The sequence below is a fragment of the Lissotriton vulgaris genome, chromosome 8, assembly GCF_964263255.1.
Source record: "Lissotriton vulgaris chromosome 8, aLisVul1.2, whole genome shotgun sequence".
Taxonomy (NCBI): Eukaryota; Metazoa; Chordata; class Amphibia; order Caudata; family Salamandridae; genus Lissotriton; species Lissotriton vulgaris.
In genome coordinates this window covers 1332659876-1332687340 of record NC_141696.1, presented here as the reverse complement: position 1 = coordinate 1332687340, position 27465 = coordinate 1332659876, and the positions used below count along the sequence as shown (strand labels likewise).

Below are 27465 nucleotides of genomic sequence, written 5' to 3'. Positions count from 1 at the left end.
GGAGGGGTTGAAGGCACTTCTGTGCCAGGTCCGTTAACCTCTTCTCTAAAGAGGCCACCGCCTCTGAGACGGCCCTCAAAATGGAGGCATCAACTGTGTCACAAAAGTCATCCGTGAGTGGGAAATATTGAGATTCCTCCTTATAGTAGTCGTCAAAGTCCTCAATATTCGCAATCCGGAGGAGCTGAGGACCGGGGGTAGGTATCTGGTAAGTAGGGTAGATAACGTGGTGGCCACCCACCAGGTGAGAGGACTTGTAAGGTTGGGATGGGGCCCAAGAATGAAGTCCTTAAAGAGGAAGTGAACCCAGGTGAAGGCAAGGGTTTGGTTGAAGTACAGGCAGGCCCCAACACTGGAAGACCTACTCTTCTAAACCTGAACCCGGAAGGGGGCTCCCAACACCCTTGCACCATTAGTGCTGCACAGGAAAGGTGGGGGAGGGGGATATTCAGACCCTGCCCACACTGGTGAAAAGGGTTGTCATCACAACCTTAGAGACTAAAGAAACGCCTTCCTGTAACATGGGCTGAAAAAAACAACAACCTGGGCTTGTCGGCAACTGGCTGAAAGAGCAATTCCAGGTTGGTCCGGCGAGGCCGTGCAAGACGGCAGACGTGGACGGAGGCGCTCGGCGATGGCCGGAACTGACGCGACCTCCAACCACGTTTTGCTGAAGAGAAAGTGCCTGACAGGAAAGGTGGGAGGCACGCCCTCTGGAGGTCGGCAGACCTCCGCTCACTACCCGCCAGCAATCTACCATCAATTGCAGCCGCATTGGTGCGACTGAGTGTTCCCACGGCTGTGTAGGAGGAGCAGACGCTCTAATTAGTCACACCGAAGCCATAAAGACTAAATGTACATCGAATACAATTTACAGCTACTGACCAGAACAATCCCAAGCAGAAAATACTGAGGAAAGTGCACTTAACTAAGGCAGGCTGCCAGCAGCAAAGAAAGCGAAAGTCCAGAAGGGATTATTGGCAGTTATTGTACAACAAGGCGCCTGAATGGTTGATAGACTCTAAAACGAACTTGATTGTTTTGTCTCTAAGCTTCATGGGAAATGAAGTCTTTGTTGGTGTTTACTATTGGGTTTGAAGGGCTGCTGGTTAAAATAAAGAAGAAAGAACAGCCTAATCCTCGCCTCCGGGTCCTGACATAGAATGGGGCATTCACCGAAACTACAGGTTAGAGTAATGAATCCCAGTTTTCACCCTTGAGTGAGCCTACACATCCAAAACATTTTCTTTTCTAAATTTGACATCATAAAAAATAACTTCTGGCCAAGGAACTAAACACGAACGCTGCCCAGCTGAGCCAAAGTGGTAGTGCATTTAGCTAACCCTAGTCATGAACGCAATGTTGTTAGTTTGTAGGACATGTCCTGTAATGGCTCGATCAGTGGGAAGAGCTAACATTCCTACACTCTATTCTGAGTTTGGTTCAAGGTTACCCATTCTGTTTATCCACTGGTCATTGCCTGACATTCTTTGTAAAGTACATTTTACAGGGATTAATAAACATTTGAATGAAATTACTATTTCAGGTGTGAGTATTTGTTACTCATAAAGAAACAGGAGTTTGTCGATCAAATACAAGCAAGATTTCCTCATCTTCTTGAGCAGGTAAGATGTTTTTATGCAGATAATAAAGCTGATATTCTGTTTTTGCCTTCACTTTAAATGCATTGGTTACTATATTTAAAGGCATTGTTTGAAGTAAAAGCTCCTGCTTTTCATTTGCTTTTCATTTGCCAAATGTCAACTTTCACTCCTGTATATTTGTCGCTATCTCTCCAATTATTTAAAGAAATTATTCTTATTCAGAATGGGGATTTGGACTAAACAGTGCTTTGATTTACTTACAATTCAAAGAGATGGAGCTTGGGATCCCTTCTTATTTGTAGTTCTTGATTGACATTTTCTCATTGGGCAGACTGTCTTTTGTTTCAACTGCCCTATCCAATGGACAAGCGGAGGGTGTCTTGAACAGTGAATCTATCTTTCTAGCCCTTTAGATTCTAGAAGTATGGTGATCACCACTTTTTTTCCAATTAAACAATCGCTATTAGTGTCACCATAACTTGCGGTGGCTGCTCCTAGTAACTATACCTGACTCCTCACTGGAATCGTTTTATTGCAACTGAGCAATTTTATTACACAGGTCCCTACTTGGAAGATCTAGTTGATGTAGCCCACTATTTTGCCATCTATTGCCAGAAAAGAAGAGACCGTTATGGCACTGACTGTGACCCTAGTAGTTAACCAGGACTACCAGGGAAAACCTTAATAAGTCGCCACAGGTTCCAGAGAATTGGAATTCTGTTCTTTATGCGATAAGGTTATGGGATTTACACTTTTGAAAACTATATCTCTGGACTATTTTAGGGGTGCCTACTTTTATTCTAGAGCATCCTTGAATGCCACAGATGGGTAGAACAAAGTAAAGCCAGGGTGCAAGTGGAACAGCCTGTATTCTGTAACTTAAATGTTTATTTTTAGTTGTGAGACCGGAGTTCTTCCGTACATTGTAGAGCTGGCTGGATGCTTTTCCCATAGATTAACATTGGCCGTATAATGCTCATTGGTGACAGAGTTCTAGCAACTACCTTTCATGGTGCTAATGCACATTTAAAAGGTTAAATTACAGGCTGAAAAGATGCTAGGCCCTTCTGCTTTTCTTTTGTTTTCAGTCATTGAAGTTCCTTTTATTTTTTTATTTTTTTTTATAAAGGACGTTGAGTTTATTATGTATTATTTAGGGTGTATTACTATATTTTGGGTTTCCAAGCCCCTTCACGTTCAGCAGTAAGATGTCATTGCTTCCAGGCCACCCCGAAACGCACCCACGGACCCTTCTCCTGCCTCACCTGCAACTTCACATGCGACAGAACCACCAACACCCTAAGGAATGGACCCAACCACCTCTGCTGCATACTCCTCAACAGCCGCTCCGCACGCAAACACACGGTCGAGCTCTGGGATCTGCTCGACACTACTGCCCCAGAGGTTTCCTTCCTGACCGAGACCTGGTGGAACGACTCATCGGCACCTTACATTGCCATTCCGGACGGCTACAAGATCTCCCGCAGAGACCGCACCAACAGGATATGGGAGGAGGAATAGCCATCGTCCACAAGTCCACCCTCCAGGTCCACACCCTCGCAGACGACTACCACAACTCCGCTGAACACCTTCACTTCCGGATCCACACCGACCCCAACACCACCCTCAGAGGAACACTCATCTACAGACCCCATTGACCCCGGGCCCTCTTCAGCGACTCCGTCGCCGACCTCGCCAGCACCCACGCACTCGCCTCCACGGATTACATCCTCCTCGGGGACCTGAACTTCCACCTCACGAACGACGCCAACTCCACCGCCCTGATCGCCAACCTCTGCCTCCGACAACTCGTCACCGAACCCACCCACGCCTCTGGCCACACGCTCGACCCCGTCTTCTCCACCTGCACCCACGTCGCCTTCAACCACACCACCGAACTCCACTGGACTGACCACCAATGCATCCACTTCACCTTCAAGAAACCAACCACGCACCCAACAGCTGCCTCGCTGCTGCTGGAGCAAAATCACAGAAGACCAGCTGACCTCCACCCTCATCCAGAACCCACCCTCCGACACGGACGCCGCCGCCCGAAACCTCAGACAGTGGATCGATGACTGCGCCAACACCCTCGCCGGATCAAGAAACCCTCCACCAACCACCCCAGCAAGAAAGCCGCCTGGTTCACAGAAGAACTCCAGATCTCCAAACGAACATGCCGGAAGCTTGAGAAGAAATGGCTACACGACCACACACCCGACAGTCAGGCAGCCCACAAGAACGCCATCCGCAGACATCACCACCTCATCAGAACAGCCAAGAGATCGTCCTTCAAAGCCCGACTGGATAGCAACGCACACGACAGCAAAGAACTGTTCAACATAGTGAAGGAACTCTCCAACACCAGCGGCAACACCAACGACATCCTGCCCTCGCAAGATCTGTGCAATTCACTGTCCACCTTCTTCCATTGCAAGATCGCCGACATCCACGACCGCTTCAACTCCTCATCCGCCCCGACCACATCAGACCAACGAGCTGACCTCCTGGTGCCACGTCAACGACTAAGAGACACGCAAGGTCATGAACTCCATCCACTCAGGATCCCCGTCAGACCCCTGCCCACACCACATTTTCAACAAAGCTGACGCAACCATCGCACCCCAACTGCAGAAGATCATCAACATCTCCTTTGATACAGCGACATTAACGGAAAGTTGGAAGCACGCCAAAATAAAAGCCCTCCTCAAGGACCCCAGAGACCTCAAGAATTTCCGGCCCATCTCCCTGCTCCCCTTCCCAGCGAAGGTCATCGAGAAAATCGCCAACACGCAGCTGACCTGCCACCTCGAGGACAACATCCTGGACCCATCCCAGTCCCGATTCAGACGCAACCACAGCACCGAGACAGCCCTTATCGCCGCCTCAGACGACATCAGGCGCCAGCTAGACAACAGCGAACTTCAGCCCTCATCCTCATGGACCTGTCAGCCGCCTTTGACACGGTCTGCCACCGCACACTAAGAACACTCCTCCAAGAAGCAAGAATCCAGAAGAAGGTCCTGGACTGGACCACGTCCTTCTTATCAGGCAGAACCAAGAGAGTCCGCCTCCCGCCCTTCCTATCCGAAGCCACTGACCTCATCTGCAGATACCCCAGGGCTCATCCCTCAGCCCAACCCTGTTCAATATCTACATGGCCCCCCTCGCACAAGTGGCCCGCCAGCACGACCTGAATATCATCTCCTACGACACTCAGATCATCCTCTCCCTCGACACTCCGATCATCCTCTCCCTCACCAAGGACCCGCACACCGCCAAAACCAGCCTCCACAAGGGAATGAAGGCCGTCGCCAAGTGGATGAGGAACAGCCGTCTGAAACTGAACTCTGACAAGACGGAGGTCCTCATCCTAGGTCTCACCCCCTCTGCGTGGGACGACTCCTGGTGGCCGACCACACTGGGTGCAAAAATACAACAGAGGGACCCTGAAAACCTAAGACCATAGGCACGGGGAGCAACCCACCAGGGAAGAAATACTTATATAAACATGAAAGGTAGCTTCCCTAAGGAGAGAGAATAAATCACAGAAAATTTGCCAGAAACACCCACAGAACAGCTAAGTTATTTTAAGAAAATTTATTTTCAGTTGATCGTTTTTAATAAAATCATTTAGTCCATCATTCTAAGTGTATAAAAGTACATTGAATTGTAGAGTCATGAAGCAACATCAGCCCAAGTGCAAATACGACAGTAAAAACATGACACACCGTTCATTCATTTTATCATTCATGTCCACTCTCTCTATCAAACAAATCATGTATACACACTCGAAACCACATCAAAAACAGCATACAGTAGAGGAAAAAGCGCCACACTGGGAGCAGGGCCAACACCCACGGACCACGCACACAACCTAGGATTCATCCTCGACTCCTCCGTCTCCATGTCAAAGCAGGTCAGCGCCATCTCCTCCTCCTCCTGCTACAACATCCTCTGCATGCTTCGCAGGATCTACAAGTGGATCCCGATAGAAACAAGAAGAACAGTGACCAAAGCCCTCGTCAGCAGCAGGCTGGACTACGGCAACGCACTCTACGCAGGCATCCCGGCCAAACACCTGCGACGACTACAACGCATCCAGAACGCCTGAGCCCGACTGATCCTCTACATCCCCGGCTGCAGCCACATCAGCTCCCACCTAAGAGACCTGCACTGGCTCCCCATCAACAAGAGGATCACCTTCAAACTCCTCACCCACGCACACAAAGCACTCCACAACACCGGACCAGCCTACCTGAATGACAGACTCAACTTCTACACTCCCGCTCGGCAACTCCGCTCCGCCAGCCTCGCCCTTGCCGCTGTCCCGCGCATCCAACGAACGACCTCCGGCAGCAGATCATTCTCCTTCCTCGCCGCCAATACCTGGAACACCCTCCCCACCCACCTACGGCAGACCCAAGACCTGCTCACCTTCAGATGGCTCCTCAAGACCTGGCTCTTCGAGCAGTAGCAGCAAACCCCCCCCCCCCCCCCCCCCCCCACGGCCACCCCCCACCCCCTCCCTCAGCGCCTTGAGACCCTCACAGGTAAGTAACGCGCTTTACAAGTTCACTGATTGATTGCTCACACTTGATATCTGGGTTGCCATCTTTCTCAGAAAAAAATGTCATGCATTTGTTTACATTTTACTATTTTGGAAGAACCAGAGGGTTGTGGATGCAAAATGTATTATTATTATTATTTTAACCTGGCAGTTATCCCTCTTTTTGCCTTAATAATAATTTGACACCACCTTGCATAACTCCCAGATGATAAATCAACATTTCAGATTGGATCACCTATGCCTCTAGGCTCCCTGAACAGAGCTGCCTCAAAATTCATCATTTCAGATTTATGGCCACCAACACAGACCAGTCATTTTGTTAAATGCTGGAGCTGTGTGCAGGGCCTTCTCACAACCAAAATTGATACTTCATTCACTTCAGGCTTAATGAAGAGGTAATCCTCATACCACCAAAAGAGGGCTGGATCAGCTATTATTTAGGAGTGTCCTGCCCCTTCATCACAGGAGGAGTCTTGCCGATGCAGAATTATTCCTCTTCATCTTCTTCTGCACCCCTTTTAAAGGCAAATAGATGTATGAATTCAAGACAAATTATTTGGTACCTCTACCAAATACATTAGTTCATTGTGGCAATCATTCGAGCACTTAATTTACTGCATATCCGGAGCTTAAGAGAACAAGACCTGTGGAATTAATCATTTAGAAATTGGAGGATTTAGGGCAAGTTATAAGTGCAGCAACAAACCTTTCTGCCCATGGCACGTCAACTCCTCGAGACAGTCGTGTGTCTCTCACCCAAAGCAACAAACTAGATACTCAAAAGGAGGTTAGTTCATATCATTCAGTTTTTCTTCCTACATATTCAGTCTTATGCAGTAGCTGGGTTTGCAAGATAAAGGTCTGGGAATTAAAGATTGTCCTTTGAATACGGAAAGTAAATTACTAGGTCTCAGTAGGAAGTTCTGCGTGTAGAGCGCACCACAGAATGTTAGAGCACCCTATTAACAAGAGCAGCAGTAGCCAAACCCCTCCTCCCCCACCAACAAAGGTAATGGTTCCGTGAGAGCCATCTTTCAAAGCCTCAACCAACATTAGTTGACAATCTCCTCCCTTTATGCCTACCATTAATATACCAGGAAGATACAAATCCTCACCATTGTCATCAAAGATGGCTGTGCAATCAATATCCTTTAAAAAAAAAATGTGTGTTGAAGAACAAAATACTACTACCTAAACTTCCATCCTTATTGGCTGCACCAGGAGTTCCACTTACTCTTAAATAATAAATGGGTAGTAAAAAGTGTCTAGATCCCAAAGGGTCAAATGAATAGACTACTGGTTAATGTAATTAAAAAAAAGTTGAATTAAGTGCAGCTAATAAATGAAAGTTTAGAATATACCATTTGTCTCTAATGTACTAAATGGTCAGCATAACCACAATATGTATATTACGATGTTACCATTGCAAGGAAACGCAGGTTTTCATTGTACAGCAATCGGTCCCATTACAAGGTTTTGCCATTTGGCCTAATAGCTACCCTGTATGCATGCCTCTGGAGCATCTCGCTTCAAAAGAGAGGAAGCCATTGTGGTAGGGAACCCTTCCAGGATACAATCCTCCACCTAAGCATAGACTAGTCCTGCACTGCTTTTACATAAGCCAGCCTGCAAATATGATGTTTCCTGCTCCCCCCCCTCCCAACAAGCTTATAAAATCTGTCTTTGTGTAATATTCTCAAGAGTGTACCGTTCACAGAAAACATTATCTCCTGTTTCTACTTGCTATATCTTTTATCTTCTGGCATCTGTGGCCACTACATTAACTTTACCCCATTTGTGGCTGTACATGCGATTTTTACAAGAACGTCTAGAGTATAGGACCAGCTTATTATTAGCGACCTGGAAAGTCAAACTAAAGTTGCCATCTGCAATGCTAGGATCTCTCTCCAGGTACTACTATAAAGAAAAAACTTTCAGTAAGGTATCAAAACCTAATTGCTAGGGGATTGCCCCTTTGATCAACAGGTTAGCTGTTCTTTTCTTTGCGTTTACCTCTCGTTACTCTTCTGCAGAAGGTAATATTTAAAGTTGAGGAATCCATTGAGACGATGGCCCTGATCGCTCTGGTGTGATCACTCTGGTAGTGGTGTTCCTGACCTCTCATTTTGCAGAAGACACACAAGAGATTACTGTCCTGCATAGAGGGATGGGGAGGTTCAAAGGCAACTTTAATCACAACTTTTTAAGTAAGATTGTTTATTGGCATTTTAATAGTACAAAATAAATGATTCACCATCTTTGTTTGGCAGCACATAATCGTTTTGATTGTTATTATGAATAACTAATCTGACTTGAATGTAGACGTGTCAAGAAGGCAACCTAGATATGTAGTTCATAAATCTATAGAAATAAAGCTTAAAACCGTTTTCCAAAGCAGTAATGTATATGGAAACTATCCTTCCAAGGTGTTAAAAAAAAAACCGACATTTTATTCATGTCCTGTGTTTGGGGAGGGGGCTGGAGTCCGCCAGCAAGTCACGACAATCAACCACATTAACTGTAGTGCTCCTAAAGACGTGCAGGGTGGGCATATAATGTTCCCTCGCGATTGGTTCAAAATTCTGAAAGAGGCCAAGTGTTCTGCCTCAATCACAGGGTAATATGTGCCATTAAATGTAAGTGTCTGTACATATGAGCTATAGCCATTGGATCATTCCTTGTATACGCTAGGAACTGTAACTTTTTCACAAGTCAGTAGCTGGTTTTAAAGTTTTAAAAAGAGCCCCCCTCTGAAAATAAATATCCTTAAATTTAAGTTTAAAACAGTCTTTTTTTCTATTTCAGTTAATCTATTTGAATTGATGCATAAAGCTGACCATCTTCTTTAAGACATTTGTCTTCTAAGATGCAATTTCTGCTGAGTTTTTACAGGTTTTTTAAGTGGTATCTGAGTATTTGTCGTTTTTTTTAACCACTTTTATGTGATTTTTCATATAAGCCAAAACCATTTTACTTTTACTTTAGCTTTCTTCTACAGAAAAACCACTTTGCACAGTGGATGTATAAAAAGACCATTATTAGAGGACTCCAATATGATCAACGGATTTAGGAATCAAAAGCAGCTCTTTCTCAACCAGTGTACAGTTTGCAGACTTTTTAATATCTGAACAGTTTGTTTTAGTGTAGAGTTTAATTTGTCACATTAAAAGTAGCCCAATCAACCCCTTCTGCTTATGTCTAAAGCCCATCCCACTGGAGGCAGGGTAGTGATGTTTGCCATACTTTGGGGCATTCTAATTGAAGAAAGTTGCAGAGCAGCAACGTGGAAGATGGGTCCAGGTCTGGGCTGTGGCTCCAGACTTGCAAGTGGGTTATTTGTAGAACATATTCTTCTTAGGTCAGAGAAGACCTTGTGATGGTTGTTTCCTGTATTCTGTTCCTCCATTGTGGATATCTTCACTCCATTTACAAACAGCCCTCCTGCACCCCTGGAAAAGCTGAAAATACTTAAGAGAATCAGAATTAAGGATATTTCTCTTAATTTGGCATCCGAAATGGTCGATGCTTAGGGTGGTGTCTGCCTGCTTCAGCCCAGACCACTCTTTGACCTGCAAATGAAGGCCTAAGCAAACAAAAACTTTTCTTTTCCTCCTATAAAAATTCTACATTTCTATACCTTACAGTTCATACATTATATGGAACTACACTTAAGTGAGAAACTAGGTGGAAAAAAAATAGCGTGTTTCCTATAAATACACCCTCAGTAATTTTATCAGTTTATGCCTTATGTAAATAATGGTTATGTATTGAAATATGAGTTGATGAATAATAAAGTTTGTTTTTGGGACGTGAGCTTGGTAGCAGAACTGCATGCAATTTGTTTTTGAAAACCTAATACCTGTTTTACCTTGCCTTTTTTTGTTTTCAGTTGTATTCGACTTCTGACACCCCTGTCGATGAGACAGAGAGGCCAAGTACGTACATTTGGTTACTTGTTTTAAGTTCATTCTATTTTAGGAAGTGTGATTTAATTAGTGAGATTTGCTAAAGAAATTCACATCCCTTTTGTACATTAAAAAAATCTTCGTATTAAGCCTCTGCAAATGTACTTTGGTGGAACTTACAAGTCTTGTATCCGATCATCAGAATGATCTTCTGCATCTTATCTAGCCTCTGAGTGAGTGCCAGTGTCTGCCCATTTTTAATGAGTAACAAACGAAAGAAAGTGGTTAAACAAAAGTTGTACCTTGTGCAGCATTCTCGGAAGCTCACTATTTCGGGCTTCATGAATATTTAGTGATACGTCTTTAAGTTCACAGCAAAGAATATAATTGATGGTTTTGTCTCTGTACTTGGGAAGACCTTTGTAATAATTAATTTAACCCTTAACAGTTTTTCATTTGGATCCTGGGGAAAACAACACAGAGGATGCTATAATGATGAACACACCTGTTGTTCAAGCTGCCTTGGAAATGGGCTTTAGCAGAAGACTTGTGAGGCAGACTGTGCAAAGTAAAATCCTGGCAACAGATGAAAATTATAAGACCGTGAATGAACTTGTGTCTGATCTGCTAACTGCAGAAGATGAGAAAGTTGAAGAAGAGCGTGAGAGGAAAGCAGAAGAAATTATATACGGTAATTATAAGGGATTTAAAATATTAAGGGGTGGAGAAATGATGTCAAAGACAGAACCGGAAACTAAAAAGTTATATCTTAAAAGAAATATTTAAGGGAATAAAAATAATGCATTTCCAACAAAGTCTATAGAGGAGCACTTCGTTACACTGACGTGTTTCAGGTCTGTGTATAGGCTTTCGTGGTCTTTAACAAACATGATTCTTGAATTCTGTCTTGGCCAGCCAATGCATCTAAGTTGATTGAAAAGTGAAAGCCGAATGCGGTCTTGCAACAAGCATTGAGGAAACTGAAATAATGTAATAGTTTTGTTGTTGGCAGCGACCTGTGGATGCTCTTGGAGAACAAGTAATTTCCTAACCAATGTTCAGTGCTTGATGGCACCATCTTATTGGGAACAAATGTATCGAAAAGCTGCTGTAGACACAACAAAGTGCTCAAACGTGCATTAGGACTGTTTTTCAGATGCCCTGTACTTGATCTAATGCAAAAAACATGGTGATAGATGGAATGCTTGAATTAATCTCGGTCACGGGCAGTCACTCGGGCCACATTTCATTCCATCATTTTTCACCCTCCATGCCACCTCACTTTGGACCCAGACATGTGCAAATCAGTTTTCACCCTGCACATCATGGGACCAGTCCAGTCCAAACTGCCAAGCCACGTCCTCCTTGACCGGAACACAAACATCCTAGGACCAGTTTTGCCCTAGTTAGTGCTCTTCAGCAAGGCATTGCTTGGATGCAGTAGCACAGTGAGCACGGAACCCAGGTCTGTGCGTACCCGGCGCACTTAGGGTGTCAAATGCGAAAACAGCACAGTGATGGTGGAATGCTAGAATTAATCTCAGCCACTGGCAATCACTCGGGCTTCATTCCAATACATCAATTTTCACCCTTAATGCCGCCTCACTTTGGACCCAGCCATGTGGAAATCGGTCTTGACCCTGCTCCTCAGGGGAACAGTTCAGCCCGAACTGCCAGGCCAGGTCCTCCCTGAACCTGAGCACAAGCAACCAAGGACCAGTTTCGCCCTAGTTAGCCAGGCATGGATTGGTTCTAGTATCACAGTGAGCCCAGGATCCACGTCTGTGCAAAATACTGATAGATTGGAATGCGGCCAGATTAATTACCACTGGCCTAGATTAATTCAAGCATTCCATCCATAACTTCATTGTGTACTTTGTGTCGCCCTAAGTGGAATGGGTTTGCCCATATGTGGGTCCTGTGCACGCTGGCACTAGAACCAAGCTGTACCCGGCTGATGAGCCTATAACTAGGGCAACACCGGTCCTGAGTTGCTTGTGTTCCGGTTCAGGGAGGACCTGGCTTCTCAGTTCGGGCTAAACCGTTCCGATTGGAGTAGGACAAGACTGATTTGCATATAGCTGGGTCCAAACTGAGGTGCCCTGGTGTACAAAATAACAATGGATTGGGATACGGCCCGAGTAATAAACAGCGGCTGAGACTAATTCCAATTACATCCATCACTTTATTGTATACTGAATTTGAACTAAGCAGCTGGAAAAATAATGTAAATGATCTTTCACAGCAAATTTCCTTTCTGCTTTTGTAGATGACTTGTCTTTAATCCGGAAGAATCGAATGGCTTTATTTCAGCGTCTAACCGGTGTACTTCCCATTCTGAAAAGCTTGTTATCAGCACGTGTTATTAATGAGTTTGAACATGATATCATCAAACAGAAGACTCAGACTGTTCTTCAAGCTCGAGAACTTATAGATATGATTCTGGTCAAAGGTGATGCAGCAGCGACTATTTTCCGAAATTGTTTGAAGGAATGTGATCCACTGTTGTACAGAGATCTCTTTGGTGAGTTTAATGTGCTTCTTTAACAGAAAACTATTCTTACTGATTTCAATGTTGGGGGGGGGGGGGGGAATGTAAACTTTGCAATATATAATACATGTGGGGCACCATTTTACAGTACAAATACCAGCTACTGAATTGCTCATGAAAGTGGGTTGAAAATATTGCTTCATGATGATACTTAGAGAGCGAGAAAATATATATATATATATATATATATATATATATGTATATATATATATATATATATATTCATTGTCTCACTAAGCAACCAATTATTTATACATTAACACCTTAGCTGCGTGTAAACATTTCTCCCCAGTGCTGCGCTGTCCATTAGAACTAGTGCTGAATGGACGTTCAATGGTCGTGCGCAGCACTGGGGAGGTAGCGCTGCTGACGACCATTGGCCGTCAGCAGCACTTAAGGGGTTAAAATATATATATATATATATATATATTCTCATCAAATAGACTTGTAGGAGTTAAGAAAAATAATTCTGTCATGTATTTTTGGGTCCTACAATATTGGACGCTGGCATTACCCAATTGTTTATTTGATTTCAGGATGGGGACCCTTTGCCTTTTCTTAGGCTTTTAACTCACCTGTTAGGAACTGGACTTCATGCGATGAACTTAGTGAAAACAAGTAGACCAGAAAATGTTTTAACAACATGAGTTACATTTGAAGCTCAAGAGTGCACTTGGCCCTGCACGGGCCATCCTCTGGGCCACTCTCCCCTTTACTTGCTCATGTCTGCTCAAAGAGTTTGGACTTTTTATAAAGTAGATTGATTATTGTGCTTCCTCTTTAATTTTGGGTAAATCCCTGCGTCTATGGAATGAGGAATTTCCTAGCTAACATAACAGAAAGTTTTAATTCTATTAAGGACTCTGTGGCGACGATTATGCCTTCTTTCTCCACTTCATTCTCACAGCAGCGTAGAAACAACAAACTACTTTTTCCCATGGAACAATGGGAAAAAAAGCTGTTGAGAAAACAACATAGCAACAACCAATCAAAGAGGACACCAATGTTCAATCAGGGGCTTTGCAGCCCAACATAGTCCTCTGTCAGTGTCCCCTTGTCCTCTTTCTGAGCGCGAAGACAGCCATCTTGAGAATCATAACCTGAAACAACAGGGAACACATTACCTAAAGAAAAACCACAAATGAAACCTGTGAAGAAACAAGTAACAGTCACGTAAAATTCAGCAGTAATTGTTACAGATATTCCAAAGACAAGTACTTACTCCAATACGGGAAGGGACCTCCTCCTGGAGATTCAGGGCGGGATAATCCTCGCCTCCGAGTCCTTAATAGAATTGAAACTTTTTCGTTACGTTAGCTAGGAAATTTTTCATTCTATGTCAGGACTGGAGGTGAGGATTATGCTTGTTCAAAGCTTGCCCACAACCAGTTGAGCCATATTAAGCACTGGCTTAAAGAAAAACCTCTTAAAGGTAGAGCCCGAAGCCCAATCAGCTACGTTGAGGATATCCTCCAAACAAGTACCTAAGCCAAAAGCCTTAGAAGCTATCGCCCCTCGTGCAGAATGCGCACCGAAATTACGAAGGCTAATGCCAGCTTCTTGCATAACCCAACGAACCCATCTCGCGATGTTGGGGGAAGAAACCGCTTTAAAGGGCTTCCCGAGAGCAATAAGAAGCTGGCGCCCTCCTGGAGGACGAAATTCCTCCGTCATCTGCTCGTAGGCTTTTAGGCATCTAACCACACACAGTTGTGGGGAATTGCAGCACTCCGGATAAGAGATCACCCTGGTATGGCATTTAGTACGACGAGTCAATGTGAATGTCACTCCTTCGGGAGTGAACATCCTTCCAGAAATGTCCAGGGCCCGGACATCAGAAACCCTACGACATGACACAAGGCAGAGGAGCATGGCCAGTTTTGCAGAGAGCGCCTTCCTGGAAAGATATTGGTTAGGCTGCCAAGACAGAAACAGATTGAGAACTTGGTTAACATCTCAAAGGGCGGAATAGCGCGGTTCCGGAGGCAAGGAAAGGCGAATACCCCGCAAGAGTCTGCAAACTAAAGGATGTTCCCCAATTGGGTATTCCTGAACCGGCACATGGCCAGCAGATATGGCCGACCTAAAGGTATTAATGGAACGATCTGCCAAACCATTCGACTCAAGATGTGCCAAAAAGTTCACGACGTCGGCGACCAAGGTATCGCAACCCCGTCGCAAACACCAACGGGTCCATCTACCCCATGCAGACTTGTATCTCTTGACCGTACCGTCCGCCCAAGCCTTCAAGAGGAGGCTCTCCGCCTCTCGCAAAAGTTCTGGGGCCTCCAATCTGCCACGCCATGAGCAATAGCGATTCTGTCACTATCAGTGGGTGAGGAAGCCCGTCTGGGTTTGTGAGTAGATTCTGAATGCGGGGAAGTAGGATTGGAAAATCCCAAGATAGTTCTAGTAGAACTGGAAACCAGACTTGTGACCTCCAGAGAGGGGTAATCAGTACCAGGTCTGCCGCCTGCCGGCGGACTTCGCTGAGGTTCGCGTGATCATCGCGAAGGTAGGGGACGCGTACGCCTGTTCCCGACTCCAGTCCTGTAGGAAGGCATCTGTAGCCACTGCCATAGGATCCGGCTTCCAGCTGAAGAAGCGCTGGATTTGGTGATCTAGCCTGGATGCAAAGAGGTCCACTGAGAACGGACCCCAGAGGGCGTCCAGCGTTTGGAACACTGACTGATCCAATTTCCAAAGGCTGAAGTGACATGACTGGAAGTCCGCCTACAGATTGGGACGACTTGGCAGATATTCTGCTGTAACTGAAATGTGACTGTCCAGGCAATACTGGCCAAAACTCGCCGCTAGATCTGAGAGCGCTTTTGACCTGGTCCCTCCCAGGTGTTTGACATAGCGGACTGCGGAAACGTTGTCCATTTTCAGGAGAATGCATGACTCAACCGAGTCTCTCGTCCAGCAGCGCACTGAAAAGGAGCCCGCCAGAAGCTCCAGACAGTTTATATGTAATTTCTGTGCTTCGGGTGACCCCAAGCCACCTGTAGACAAATCGCCGCATCTGGCGCTCCTGCCCTGCCGGCTGGGGTCCGATTCAATTACCAGATTGGGAACTGAGCCGAAGATTGCTCTGCCATTCCAGGTCTCCATGTGCTCCAACCACCATTGGATTTCGGCCTTTGCCTCTGCTGACAAGAAAACCTTGTGAGAGTATGGGAACCCTTTGCGGAGGAAGAAAGCCTTGAGGCGTTGAAGTGCCTGTAATGGAGGGGGCCCGGAAAGATGGCTTGAATTGAAGATGACAGCAGCCCCACTACTCGGGCCAACTGGCGAAGGTAAACCTGTTTGGACATGAATCTACGAAGCTCGTGCCGAATCTTGGCTACCTTCCTGGGTGGAAGGCTGAGAGTAGAGGTTGTGGAGTCGATCACGAACCCTAAGAAGGTAAGCGACTGGGCAGGACGTAACACTGATTTGCTCTCGTTTATCACAAAACCCAGATTCTGAGGGAGGGAGACGGTCATCTGAAGCTGAGAGGACAGCTGACGCGGACACTAAGCCATCAAGAGAAGATCGTCTAGGTACACGATCATTCTGATCCCTCGAGCTCTCAAACTCTACCGCTAGTCTGAGGACCTTGATGAAACACCAGGGGGCCGAGGAAAAGCCGAACGGGCGAGATGTGAACTCGTAGATGAGGTGACGCCAATCAAACTGGAGAAAACCCCTGTGAGGGGGAAAAATCGGAATTACCAAATATATATCCTTCAGGTCCAAACGAACCATCCAGTCTTGAGGGCAAAGAATGTCCAGAAGGAGATGAATTCCTTCCATTTTGAAATGGCGATAGACTAGCCATTCGTTGAAATCTCAGATTTATCACAGGTCTTTTGCCTAGTCTGTCTTGTCTACCAAGAAGAGATTGCTTAAAAAACCCTGGGGTGTAGTGAGGTAATGGAGGTGGATCCTTTGTGGAGGAGAGAAGCTACTTCCTCGTCCACTAATGCCTCGTCCTGTCCGGAGAACTGGATGGGCCGGGGTCTAGTTCTTTGAACAGGCTGTCCCATGAACTCTATGTGAAACCCCTGAACCGTTTGGAGAACCCAAGCATCGTACGTTAAAGACAACCAGGCGTGGTAACAACTTGCCAGTCGCCCCCCTATGTTTGACAGGGAAGAAGGTTGAACACTCACCGGAGTTGGAAGCAGAGGATCCTCCCCGGAATCCTTTTTCCTTTTCCATGTTGTCCTCTTGTGGGGTAGAAATTCCCGAAACTGGATTGGTCCTGGTAGTGACCGGAGCATCTTTGGTTACCCTGGGGGTGCTGGCGACACAGGGGAAAACCTTCTTTATTGTGGACTGAGCTCTGTCCAGTGATGTAAATGTATTTACAAATTTCCCAAGCTCTTTTACAAAAGGCTCGCCGAACAAGCTGCCTTGCGCAATAGCGCCGGCCTCCGAATCGGCCAGGTCTCCCAGCTTCGGGTCTATCTTGATGAGAGGAGACCGGCGGCGTTTGGTGGATAGCGCACAGTTAGCATTGCCCAAAAAAATTACCACCTTTTGCGCCCAGTTCGAAAGGGCCTCTGGGGAAATAAGAGAACCTGACTCTTTGGCCTCCTCGGCCATATCTAGAATCTTTGTAGCTGGGCCGAGGGCATCCAGGAGCTTGTCCTGGCAAGCCCTCCAGGATCTATCATTCTTATGGTTGCGAATACATTTTTAAAGGAAGGTGGTCATATGGGGGTCGATCTCTGGGGTCAAGGCCACCTTCTCCTCCAAAGAAGGACGTGGGTACTCCGCCCGGAGGCAATTACAGGCCTCCTTTAGCGGGCGGCGAATGTGCTCTGCCACATAAGGCCTCCTCCGCTGGGACCCACTCTTAGGAGCGGGGGTGGATGATTTGTTAGGGTCCAACATGTCTGACGTTATCTGTGAGGAAGCAGGTGGACATGAAGGGAGCCAGGGCCTCGAAGAGCCGGGGAAATCTGGATCACCTGCCGGATCTGTGTCAGTAGACTGTGGAGCCGGAGCAGGGGGAGGGGGAAGACCCTACCTGTGGCACCTTTTTGCTATTAACAAACTCCTTTCGCAGACACTCTAAAGCGTCTGAATCTACACCAGGTTCTCGGGGACGTTTGGCCGGTGGGAAACCAGTGGGGGCGGCATTGAAGAGCCTGAGGTGGTAGGGCCAGCAGCCATGCGCTGCTCCAGACGTGCAACCGCCTGATTAATTTGGCGAGAGAGCCTGTCTTCTAAGTGGGTGATTGCTTGATCCACCGCTTGCTAAATAGAAGTGTCCACAGCCTCATAAAAGGCATCACCCCAAGGCATGTCCGCCAGAGGGTCTTCCTCTTCAGGGAATTCGTTGTAATAGTCCATATTATGAGTACAGGGGTGGGACTGACAGGGCCCAGCAAAGCATGCTTTTTCTTTTTTTATAAGGCTGGGTGGAAGCCTACACTATGGGCGGTGCAACCACAGGTAAATGGGGTTGTAGCTCCCGGGGACCAATGCTGGCTTATTACCAAGAATTAAAGAGAACTGCAAGGGTTAAACTGGCCCGGGATAAGTCCCCACTGAAGGCTCTAAGGACAATACAGGACCGCCCACAGGAGGCGTCAGCGTGTATGCCACAATACAGACTGTTTCCCACTATGTAAGTACCGTTGTGGAAACAAGCGTGAGAAAATATGCAGAAAAAATCGCACCGTGAAACTAGCACAGATGCCGTGTACAGACCCACCGGTCATTCACCTCTGGGACAGAGCTCCGGTAATGAGAAGCGCGCGCGGTGTTTGTAGAGCGTGTAACTGACACAGCTCATGAAGCACTGCGTCGCGCTGAAGTCTGCCTCTCGCGCCACCTGCCAGCGGGAGGACCACGGAGCGAGCCAGCAGACGCCGCGTAAGTGCAGAAAACCTGTACCCGTGGCGTCCTAAAGAAAAGCGATGGAAGCGCTCGAAAATACTTAAAAAATGTACTGCGATACAAGCGCCGTAATTAGAGCCCAAAACAAGGTCAAAACACAATCCGGACAGAGCCCGGCACACACGCCTAAAAGACAGCACAACAAACAATAGCGATCGCGTACATCAGTATGTATAACTAAACAGCATACCAGCGTAAATTAATCGAGGAACCAATGCCACACAGAAAAAACTGAGGAGCACTTATCTCTAGCTGCGGGGCACCGAAGAAAGAGGACAAGGCGACACTGACAGACGACTATGTTGGGCTGCCTAGCCCCTGATTGGACATTGGTCTCCTCTCTGATTAGTTGTTGCTATGTTGTTTTCTCTACTACTTTTTTCCCATTGTTCCATGGGAAATGTAGATTGTTGTTTCTACGTTGGTGTGAGAATAAAGTGGAGAAAGAAGGCATAATCCTCGCCTCCAGTCCTGACATACAATCTGGAACCCCTCTGATATTTGGCTTACTGACTCTGTGTCACATCTGCTGAAGATTGTAGACTTAATGTAACATTAAAGGTGCAGCACTTGGTTAACCAGCAGCTTGTGTGCACTTGTGTTCATTTTGATTCTGTTTCAGTTTGAGCTCTGAAGAACAGGAGTGATCTAATTTCTTTATTTGCCTTTTTCTTGAGGCAAAACTTTTCAACCACAGTAAATGGACCTTATCCAGTCTTGGAACTTTCATTGATTCACATGCTTGAATCATTCCCCGTCGTCAAAGTGGGAGTCCAACAGTACCATAATATCTAGTGCCATAATACCCCATGCCGGCGGTGGCAGTCCTTCGGCCATCATACAGAAAATTCCCACCTCCAAATTAGGATGGCAGTGGGAATACCAATGTTACCACAGTGGACGGAAAGTCCGCCTGCCATGGTTCCGCAAGGCGATCCTTTTCCGCCTGCCTTGCGGAACCTGGAACCTGGGCAACATTGTGGCGGTCCCGTGCAAGCACCGCCGTAGGGATTACAGCTTGCCTAAGGCCTTGCGGGATACTTCGACCTACGGTACTTTCAGAAAACATCTAAAGGCTTTCTTGTATTAAAATAACTACAGTTTATGCCCCCGCTATTTGAGACGTTTCTCAAGGCAGCGCCGAGATGCCCCAGGGTGAGCTGAGCGCTATAAAAGAGCTACTAACATAACATAACATAACGTTATCCCTTTCTTGCTGTCTTTTTGCAGCGGATATCCTGCCATAAGTTTGGCCCCATTGGTGCGCCTCAACATGTGCGCCATTACAAGTGTAACTGCAACTCCTATGGATATAGTCAGAATACTGACTTGATCTTATTACTCCGCAGATGATACCCACACTGCATGGCGGTCCTGCAAACCACATATCTCGCAAGGCTTAACTTTCCTACCACTGGTCCCGGATTTCATCATCACCATGAATGCTTCTATGGAGGGCTAGGGAGGCCACTTGCAGAACCTTCAGATCCAAGGAAAGTGGTTCACAAGTCCAAGGTCTCTCAACGTCAACAGCTTGGAGCTTAAGGTCATTTTTCTCACACTGCAGGTTTTCCTCCTAAGGACCGCACATTCCTCCGAGCTGGCCCATATCAACAATACGTCCAACATGTATTATATCAACAAACGGAGGAACTCTGTCTCGAATACTATCTCGAGATGCTCATGAGCTATGAGGTTGGTTTACAGCCCACAGAATCTCCTTGAAAGCCGAGCATGTTTCCGGAGTCTACATCACGCTTTCAGCAGAACCAAGGACAGTTGCCACAAGTGGGAAGTGGACTACCATCAGTTGAACAAGATATTCTCTTTGTGGGGGAAACCAGTGCTAGATCTCTTCTCAACTGACAGCAATGCCAAATGCCAATTCTTCACTAGTGAATTCCCTCTCCTAGGGTTTCAGGGAATGTCCTTTTAATGCACTGGTCCAGGATCTATATGTACTCTACTCTCCACTCCCCCCCGCCCCCTCCCACTTCCCACTGATTCCCAAGGTCCTCACCAAGATGAAGATGGAGCACTTCCGTTTCCTATTGATCGCTCGCCAGTGGCCCATGCAACACTGGTTTTCGGAGCTTCTCCAGGGGCATCTCTCCTGACACTGAACCAGAGTCAAATATGCCACCCAGAGCCAGCCTCTCTCCTCTTGCATGCATGGCTCCTGAATTCTATGAGTTTCGGAAGTTAGATATCACTCAGGAGTGCAGGGATATCCTCTCTAAGTCTGGAGCGGAAGGCACTGCTAAAACCTTAAGCCTAAAGTGGAAAACATTCTGTCACTTGTGTCAACAAAACAACTTACTCCTGTTTCATGCTTCTCCAGAACAGATCTTACCTTATCTTCTTTCTCTGGCCAAGTCGGACCTAGTTTACTCATTAGTCAAAGTCACCTTACTGCAATTTCAAGGTGCAGGCGCTCAGCACAATATCTATCTCTCTGTGCTACAAGACTCTTTAGAGCTTTCCCACCGGTGCGAGCTTCTTCTCCAGAATGGCATCTCAATGTGGTCCTCTTGCAACTAATGAAGCAGCCTTTCAAACCCATTGATAAAGCTGAATTCGTTTTCATATGGAAGGTTGCTCTTCTCGCCCTCACATCTACTAGAGGGGTTAGTGAGATACAGGTCTGTACCACTGAGGAATATTTTCATAATTTGTGCGGATGATTCTATACTTCTCAGGACAAACCCGAAGTTCATCCCAAAGGTCCCTTCTCAATTCCACCTCAATGAGACTGTCCTACTTCAAACTTTTTCCCAAACCCAGCCATACTGGCTGAGCAGCTCTTCATACTTTGGACATCAAGCGGTGTCACAAATTTTACCTTCACAGAACTAAACTCATTTGCAAGACTGGCCAGTTAGTTGTAGCTTATGGCCGAGGTCGTCAAGGCACAGCAGTGATGAAGCCTTTGATCACAAGATGGATCTTGACAACAACTCAGTTCTGCCCTTCCAAAGCGGCAAACCCTTAACACGAAATGTTAAAGCTCATTCAACAAGAGCAATTGCCACTTCTGTTGCTCTGTTTGCAGGCATCCTGCTGCACAAACTATACTGTGCTGTGACGTGGAAGAGCACCCACTCATTCTTACAGCACTACTGCTTGGAATCGGCGCAAGGAAGCGACGCAGCCAAAGACCAGGCGGTGTTGCGCCATTTATTACAATAAGGAGAGTCTCTTTAAATAAAGGAGTTTATGTTCAAATCAAATGTTTCAAGTTCACTACTGTTCTTTGTTCCATTTGCATTCTTTTCTAAACATCTTAAATGCTTATGTTCTCAACAGATTTGTCTGGATATATAGAGAATTGTATATGTTTATATGATATATTCAACTGGTCACATTAATCTCTACAAAGTGTAATTTTATACCCACGATCCGCTAAGGGTATTTTCATTATCTATAATACTGCTTCCTTCTCTGATTCGAGCATGTGAATCTATGAAAGATCCACCACTGGATAAGAAAACAAGTTACTTACCTGTAGCTGCAGTTATCCAGTATTGGTATCATTCATAAATGTAAATGCGACCCACCCTCGTTCCCCGAGAGGCTCTCCTTATCAGTAGGGATATTATTAGCACTTGTCCTTGAAAACCTGTGGAAATCAGCATCTCTTGAGTGTTCTAGAGGGTGCTACGTCCTGATTGGTCATAGTTAAAGTTTGGTCCTTTTTTAAAAAGGACATATATAGGCTACCTTTCCTGGCCTAGTGCCAATTTAGCTTATACTAAGTTAACACATACTGCTGTATTATGGTACCATGGGACTCCGACTTTGACAACTGGGAATTATTCAAGCATGTGAATCTATGAAAGAGACCAATACTGGATAACTGCAGTTACAGGTAAGTGACTTATTTTCTTCTTTCCCAGAAGCCCCCTTAGCTTAATAATCATCTTGAAAGAGGAATAACTAGGTCTCTGTATGCCGGTCTTTTCTGGCCTCATTAAAGCAAAGCTTGCTTAGAGAGGACTAGACACCCTCATATAAGTACCAATGCAGTCAGTATTAAGTGCTCACTCATTCCAGTTCCAAGGCATGCCCTTACATGCTGATCTTTAATGGCAATTATAGCTGCATGACCCAACAACACATCCTATATTGTCTTTACAGTGTAAAAGTGCAACTAGTCATAGTTCACTGTGACACAGACCAACGCCCACAACTCTTGCAACTGTTTTTCTGCTTGGAACAGACATTACCTAAGAGGCGTACTGCCCACCATATCTTCTCCCCTTCCCATTACCTCTTTGCGCTCCTCAACATTCCTTCTGAGCATGGGTTGTTAAGGCTACCAAGAGAGTTGGACCTTAGCTTTTGTATCCAATAAAGGGCAACTAAAGAAGCATTCGTTTTGTTAATGCTAGTGGCTGCACTGGCTTTCACAGATCGGATTTTACACCTGAGACACTGTAGCTTCTCTTGAGGTTACTTGGTAGATCAAGTTTTGGACCACTCAAGCCAGCTCCCCCAGGCAAATAGTCCTTAGGATTGTCCCTCTTCCAAGTTTCCAGAGGACTGGGCAGATGGCGTTTTTTGGACCTCTGTTTTTAAAAAAACCTGGTTGAGTTTTTCTGGTCGGGCAGAAAATGTATGCATCTGGCTCAACTGAAAACTGGCAAAGGTGAGCCATTTGTATTCAAGATTTAGAAGTGGAACATATGGAACCCAAACGGTCTATCGCTGCCCTTTCTGGCATTAGACTGTACTCATTCTCAGCAACCTGTTTTGTTCCCACTGCATCCCTGTTGCACTCTATGAGAGTCTAGATGTAAGGTACCTCATGGGATATGCATAGCCTCCGGCCCTTTTTTTTTATAATAAAAAAAGGTACTCAGCAGCAGTTTTATCAGAGCAATGAAGGATATCAACAGTGTATCTAGCGCTCAGGGTTACAGTACTGGCATATCCACAACTCCAAATTACTTTCATATTTCAATATACTAAGTCACCACTAATCTTTTATGGGTCCTGGAAGCGCTATATAAATGCAATTACATTCCAATAAATACTGCAGTTAGTACGAATTCCATCCCTGACCCCATGAGCCCCTTCATCATAGGCATTACATCTCGAACTTGTTATCCACTTGGCCTCACAGAGGGGGGCCACACTCTGACTTCCTTGATAGATGTTCCATTTGCCCCAAATTCTTTCCCATTTCTTTGGACAACCCCGGATTTCAAATACAGCTTACTCTGCCACCATGCACTAGTCCATATGTTTTTCCCAGTCTCAGAGTTGGTGCAGTTGGCACTCCCCACAAGCGGGCAATATAACTTTTCGCAATCGCTGCCCCCCAATTTCACCCAGGCCTCCTCTTTGCTGGTTGGGCTGATAGCTTCCCATATGTTTAAATAAAATACACCTTTATGCGATGGTACCAATTCAACCCCACACGCCTGTTACATACAGTGAAGGAATACCTCCCAGAAAGCTCTCACCGTTGGTCATTCCCATAGTATGTGTTAGAAAGTACCCTCTCTGCCACACTGAATGCGAAAACCGGTGTCCACGGCCTGCCCATCCTAACTAGGGTATTGCAGGAGAAATGGGATCTGTGGACTATCAAACTGCAGTAATCTAAATCTCGCCGATAAGGCCGTAGCCCCCATCTAGTCCTCATCCGCTATTTACCTCAAATCTGGGTGCCACTGTTCACGGAAGCAAAGGAAAGGGTCAGGGGAGTTGTTGATTAGCTTCTGGTAGCTCAGTGAGATTGCTCTACAATTCATATGGTCTATTAAAAGCCTATTTTCTAGTGTTGTTGCTATCGGGAGCTCCTCCTCTCTTGGGATGACTGCCTGGAGAGTATGTCTAATTTGCAGGTTTCTAAATGTTTCCCTAGCTGCCGGATCATGATCTGCTGTAATGCCTTGAATGGAACCACCCCTCCCCTCGACCACAAGTCCCCCACTCTGGAAATACCTATTAGTTCCCACTTGTCAAATCGGGACATCCCATAACAGCGTAGTCTGTGTTATTTTATTTTTCCACCCCAAAATTCTATGCACCTTGTGCTAGAGCTTGGCTGTGTGATCCAATAGACCCATAGGATGGAGGTGCCTAGTGTCGGAATATAACACTTGCACATATCCTCCCGGGCATAGGACATATCTGTCTATCCAATATGCGGGTTCTTCTTGAGGTCGGTGCACCCATTGGTTGATGACTGACAGTTTTCGGACGTCTGGTTACGCCATCCCTCCGTCATACCCCCGTGTCAATTTATTTGTGGCTATCCGCAGGGGTTTCCTTCACACAGTAGGGCTCTAACCTCCCCCTCTATTGCCCCAAGACTGGGAAAGGTGTATTCTGAAAAGCGTATATAAACCGGGGAAGCGCCATCATTTTAAATAGGGCTGCCTGTCCCACTAAGTAGAGCGAAAGTGACCTCAAGTGGCAAACATCTCCCTGCAATCGTGTCTGTGGGCCCTGGAGATTGTGTGTATAGCAATATCATAATCTTGAAATATGACATGACAGGGGCATTCTTTAATGCTTCTTGCTCAGTTATTTTCTAGATTTTGTTTTTTTAGTGATTCAATAATTTGGTTAGAAGCTTGGATGGTTCTGAACATAGTGCCTTTTTTTTTTTTTTTTTTTTACCCTTCCAGCCTTTAACATATTCTCACATGTGCTTTGCAGATTTTCTATCTGCCGGTATAGTTTTGCTCTGACTTCTCATCCGAGTTTTCGTTTTTAAGTTGAACAGGAGCCTCTGTTATTAAAGATTCAGGAAAGGGTTGATTAAATCTGTAGATTGTTAGCTGAGGAGCATGAAATAATGACAGGTGAAGCCTTCCTGTAAGAATGTTTATTGGTTTGGATTGGTTGTGTGTTATTTTTTTTTTGGGCTTTGAATATTTGCATTCAGGTTTGTGTTAAAAGTAATTAGGCAGTGATCAGTTAAAGAATGTGGTTTAACTTGTATCGGAGGTGTAGATACTGTACTTGAAAACCAGATGCAGAGTCTTGTGACACCTGTGTGCTGGAATGAAGAGTTTCCGTCTGGCTTACTTACAGAGCTTCTTTGTAACATATATTAAATATTTGTTTTTATATAACCTATTTATTCACCACATTAGCAGAGTTTAAGCACAATGTTAAGTGTTATAAATAAAATATTCCTCATTTTCTTTTTTGTTGTAGTTGAAAATTCGCTAAAGTACACACCAAGTGAAGATGTTTCAGGTAAAATGTTTATATTTTCTTATTCCTTTAGTAAAGCCTTCACCTAAAAGTTAACTGTTAAACAAAATAAGAGTAGTGTTTTAGCTTGCATCTTTGATATATTGTTGTTGGCCTCTCCTGGTTTATGCAAGCAAATTAAATAATATTCTTTCATGTTAAGAGAAGATAATTTTGCGTGTCGCTATAATTTTGGTATCTGCAGCGAACATCGTAGATGGTAGTTCCCCAAAGGAAAAAAAAAATCCGTTTGCAAAAGCAGGTGAAAATACTACATTGTATTTATTTCAAAAGTTTTTCAACTGTGTAAGTTTAGCTTGCGGACCTAAACAATCTTAAAATTACAATCCAAACCAAATTGCTCGTAATAGCATATGTCCACCATTAATATTATGCCGTATTCACCCCCTGTTTACCGTTTTTACTCTCTACATTTTCTCATCAATTATTTATTTCATAAGCATTTCACTATAAGATGAGACGGAAGTCTAACCAGAATAATGTCTTTTGCCGACTGTATACTGAAACGGTCCATCCACAGAGTTCAAAATGTAATAAATCAGTCCGGAAGAAAGGATAACAATTGGAATGTTCGTTTAGTGCCACACCACTTTGTGTCAAAGAAGAATCCAGCATTACAACATTCTAATAAAACCAATATTAAAGCATTTCTAACCACAACTCGGTTTGGAATCTCTACAAAAACATTGTTTTTCTTGATTTCATCATTTCTGATCATCAGCCAGTTTTGTGTTCTGTGGCACTTATTCCTGTCATTTGTGTTTAGGTTTACCTATGGAAGAACAACTGCGACGGTTGCAAGAAGAAAGAACATGCAAAGTCTGCATGGATAAAGAAGTTTCAATTGTGTTCATTCCATGTGGCCATTTGGTAGTATGCAAGGATTGTGCACCTTCCCTTAGGAAGTGCCCTATTTGTAGAGGCACAATTAAAGGCACAGTTCGCACTTTCCTTTCTTGAGGAAAGGTAAACCTTGTTGTGAAACTGTGCAAATGCAGACCATTTTAAAAGTAATATGTCTTTCGATGCAGATGCAGCCACTATAAGAATTATCATACTGTGAAATAGTTCATTTATTTTCATTGCAAGATGTACAATAAAATTTTACAACAGCAACTGTAAAGTTGACGGTGTTAAATGTCTTGCATAACCAGAGGCATATAAAATATACATGTGCATATAATTGCCGTGGCCAGAAAACCTCTGTTACTAAAATCATTCTTGCATTTGTCATAAGTGTTGTTTCATGAAACTTACTAATGGAAATGGAGACAAAGTGAAGTTCTTTCTAAAAATGTTGCATGAAGAACATGCTGAAAAGGAATGGTGATTTGGGCATTTGATATTAATATACTTTTAGCTAGTTTTACTGGGACTACTATAGTTGTCGAAGGCAACATGGAGCTGCATAGCGCCACTTACTGCCATACAGGAGTAATGCTGTTTAAATCTAGTCTGGCGGCTTCTAAAGCAGTGTTTCCCAGGGGGTCCTCAGGCAGAGGTTTAAAAGTACTCCAAAATTCCTTTTAGAATTAACAGTTTGGGCAACAATAAATGTTTCATGGTAACACCAGTAATTAGTGTACCTGCTCGAGAGAGATGAGTTTTGTCCAGTGGCGTGTTTAGACTTATCTAATGTAGCACAGAGGGTTAATATGCCTGCTGCAAAGAAGGCGTACCGTGCATTTTAAAAAACAGCATTTT

General features: G+C 45.0%; 1 protein-coding gene across 1 annotated transcript in view; it reads left to right on the top strand.

The window, feature by feature from the left end:
• Positions 1-26884, top strand: part of LOC147698695 (inhibitor of apoptosis protein-like) — a 78632-nt gene extending 51748 nt beyond the window's left edge. Inside the window, exons 4-9 of the mRNA XM_086935276.1 lie at positions 1547-1625; positions 10064-10109; positions 10528-10770; positions 12349-12603; positions 25702-25743; positions 26528-26884. Of these exons, the coding sequence (XP_086791402.1) occupies positions 1547-1625; positions 10064-10109; positions 10528-10770; positions 12349-12603; positions 25702-25743; positions 26528-26721 (859 nt within the window). The 3' untranslated portion in view covers positions 26722-26884. The remainder of the gene's footprint in view (positions 1-1546; positions 1626-10063; positions 10110-10527; positions 10771-12348; positions 12604-25701; positions 25744-26527) is intronic.
• The last annotated feature ends 581 nt before the right edge of the window (positions 26885-27465 follow it).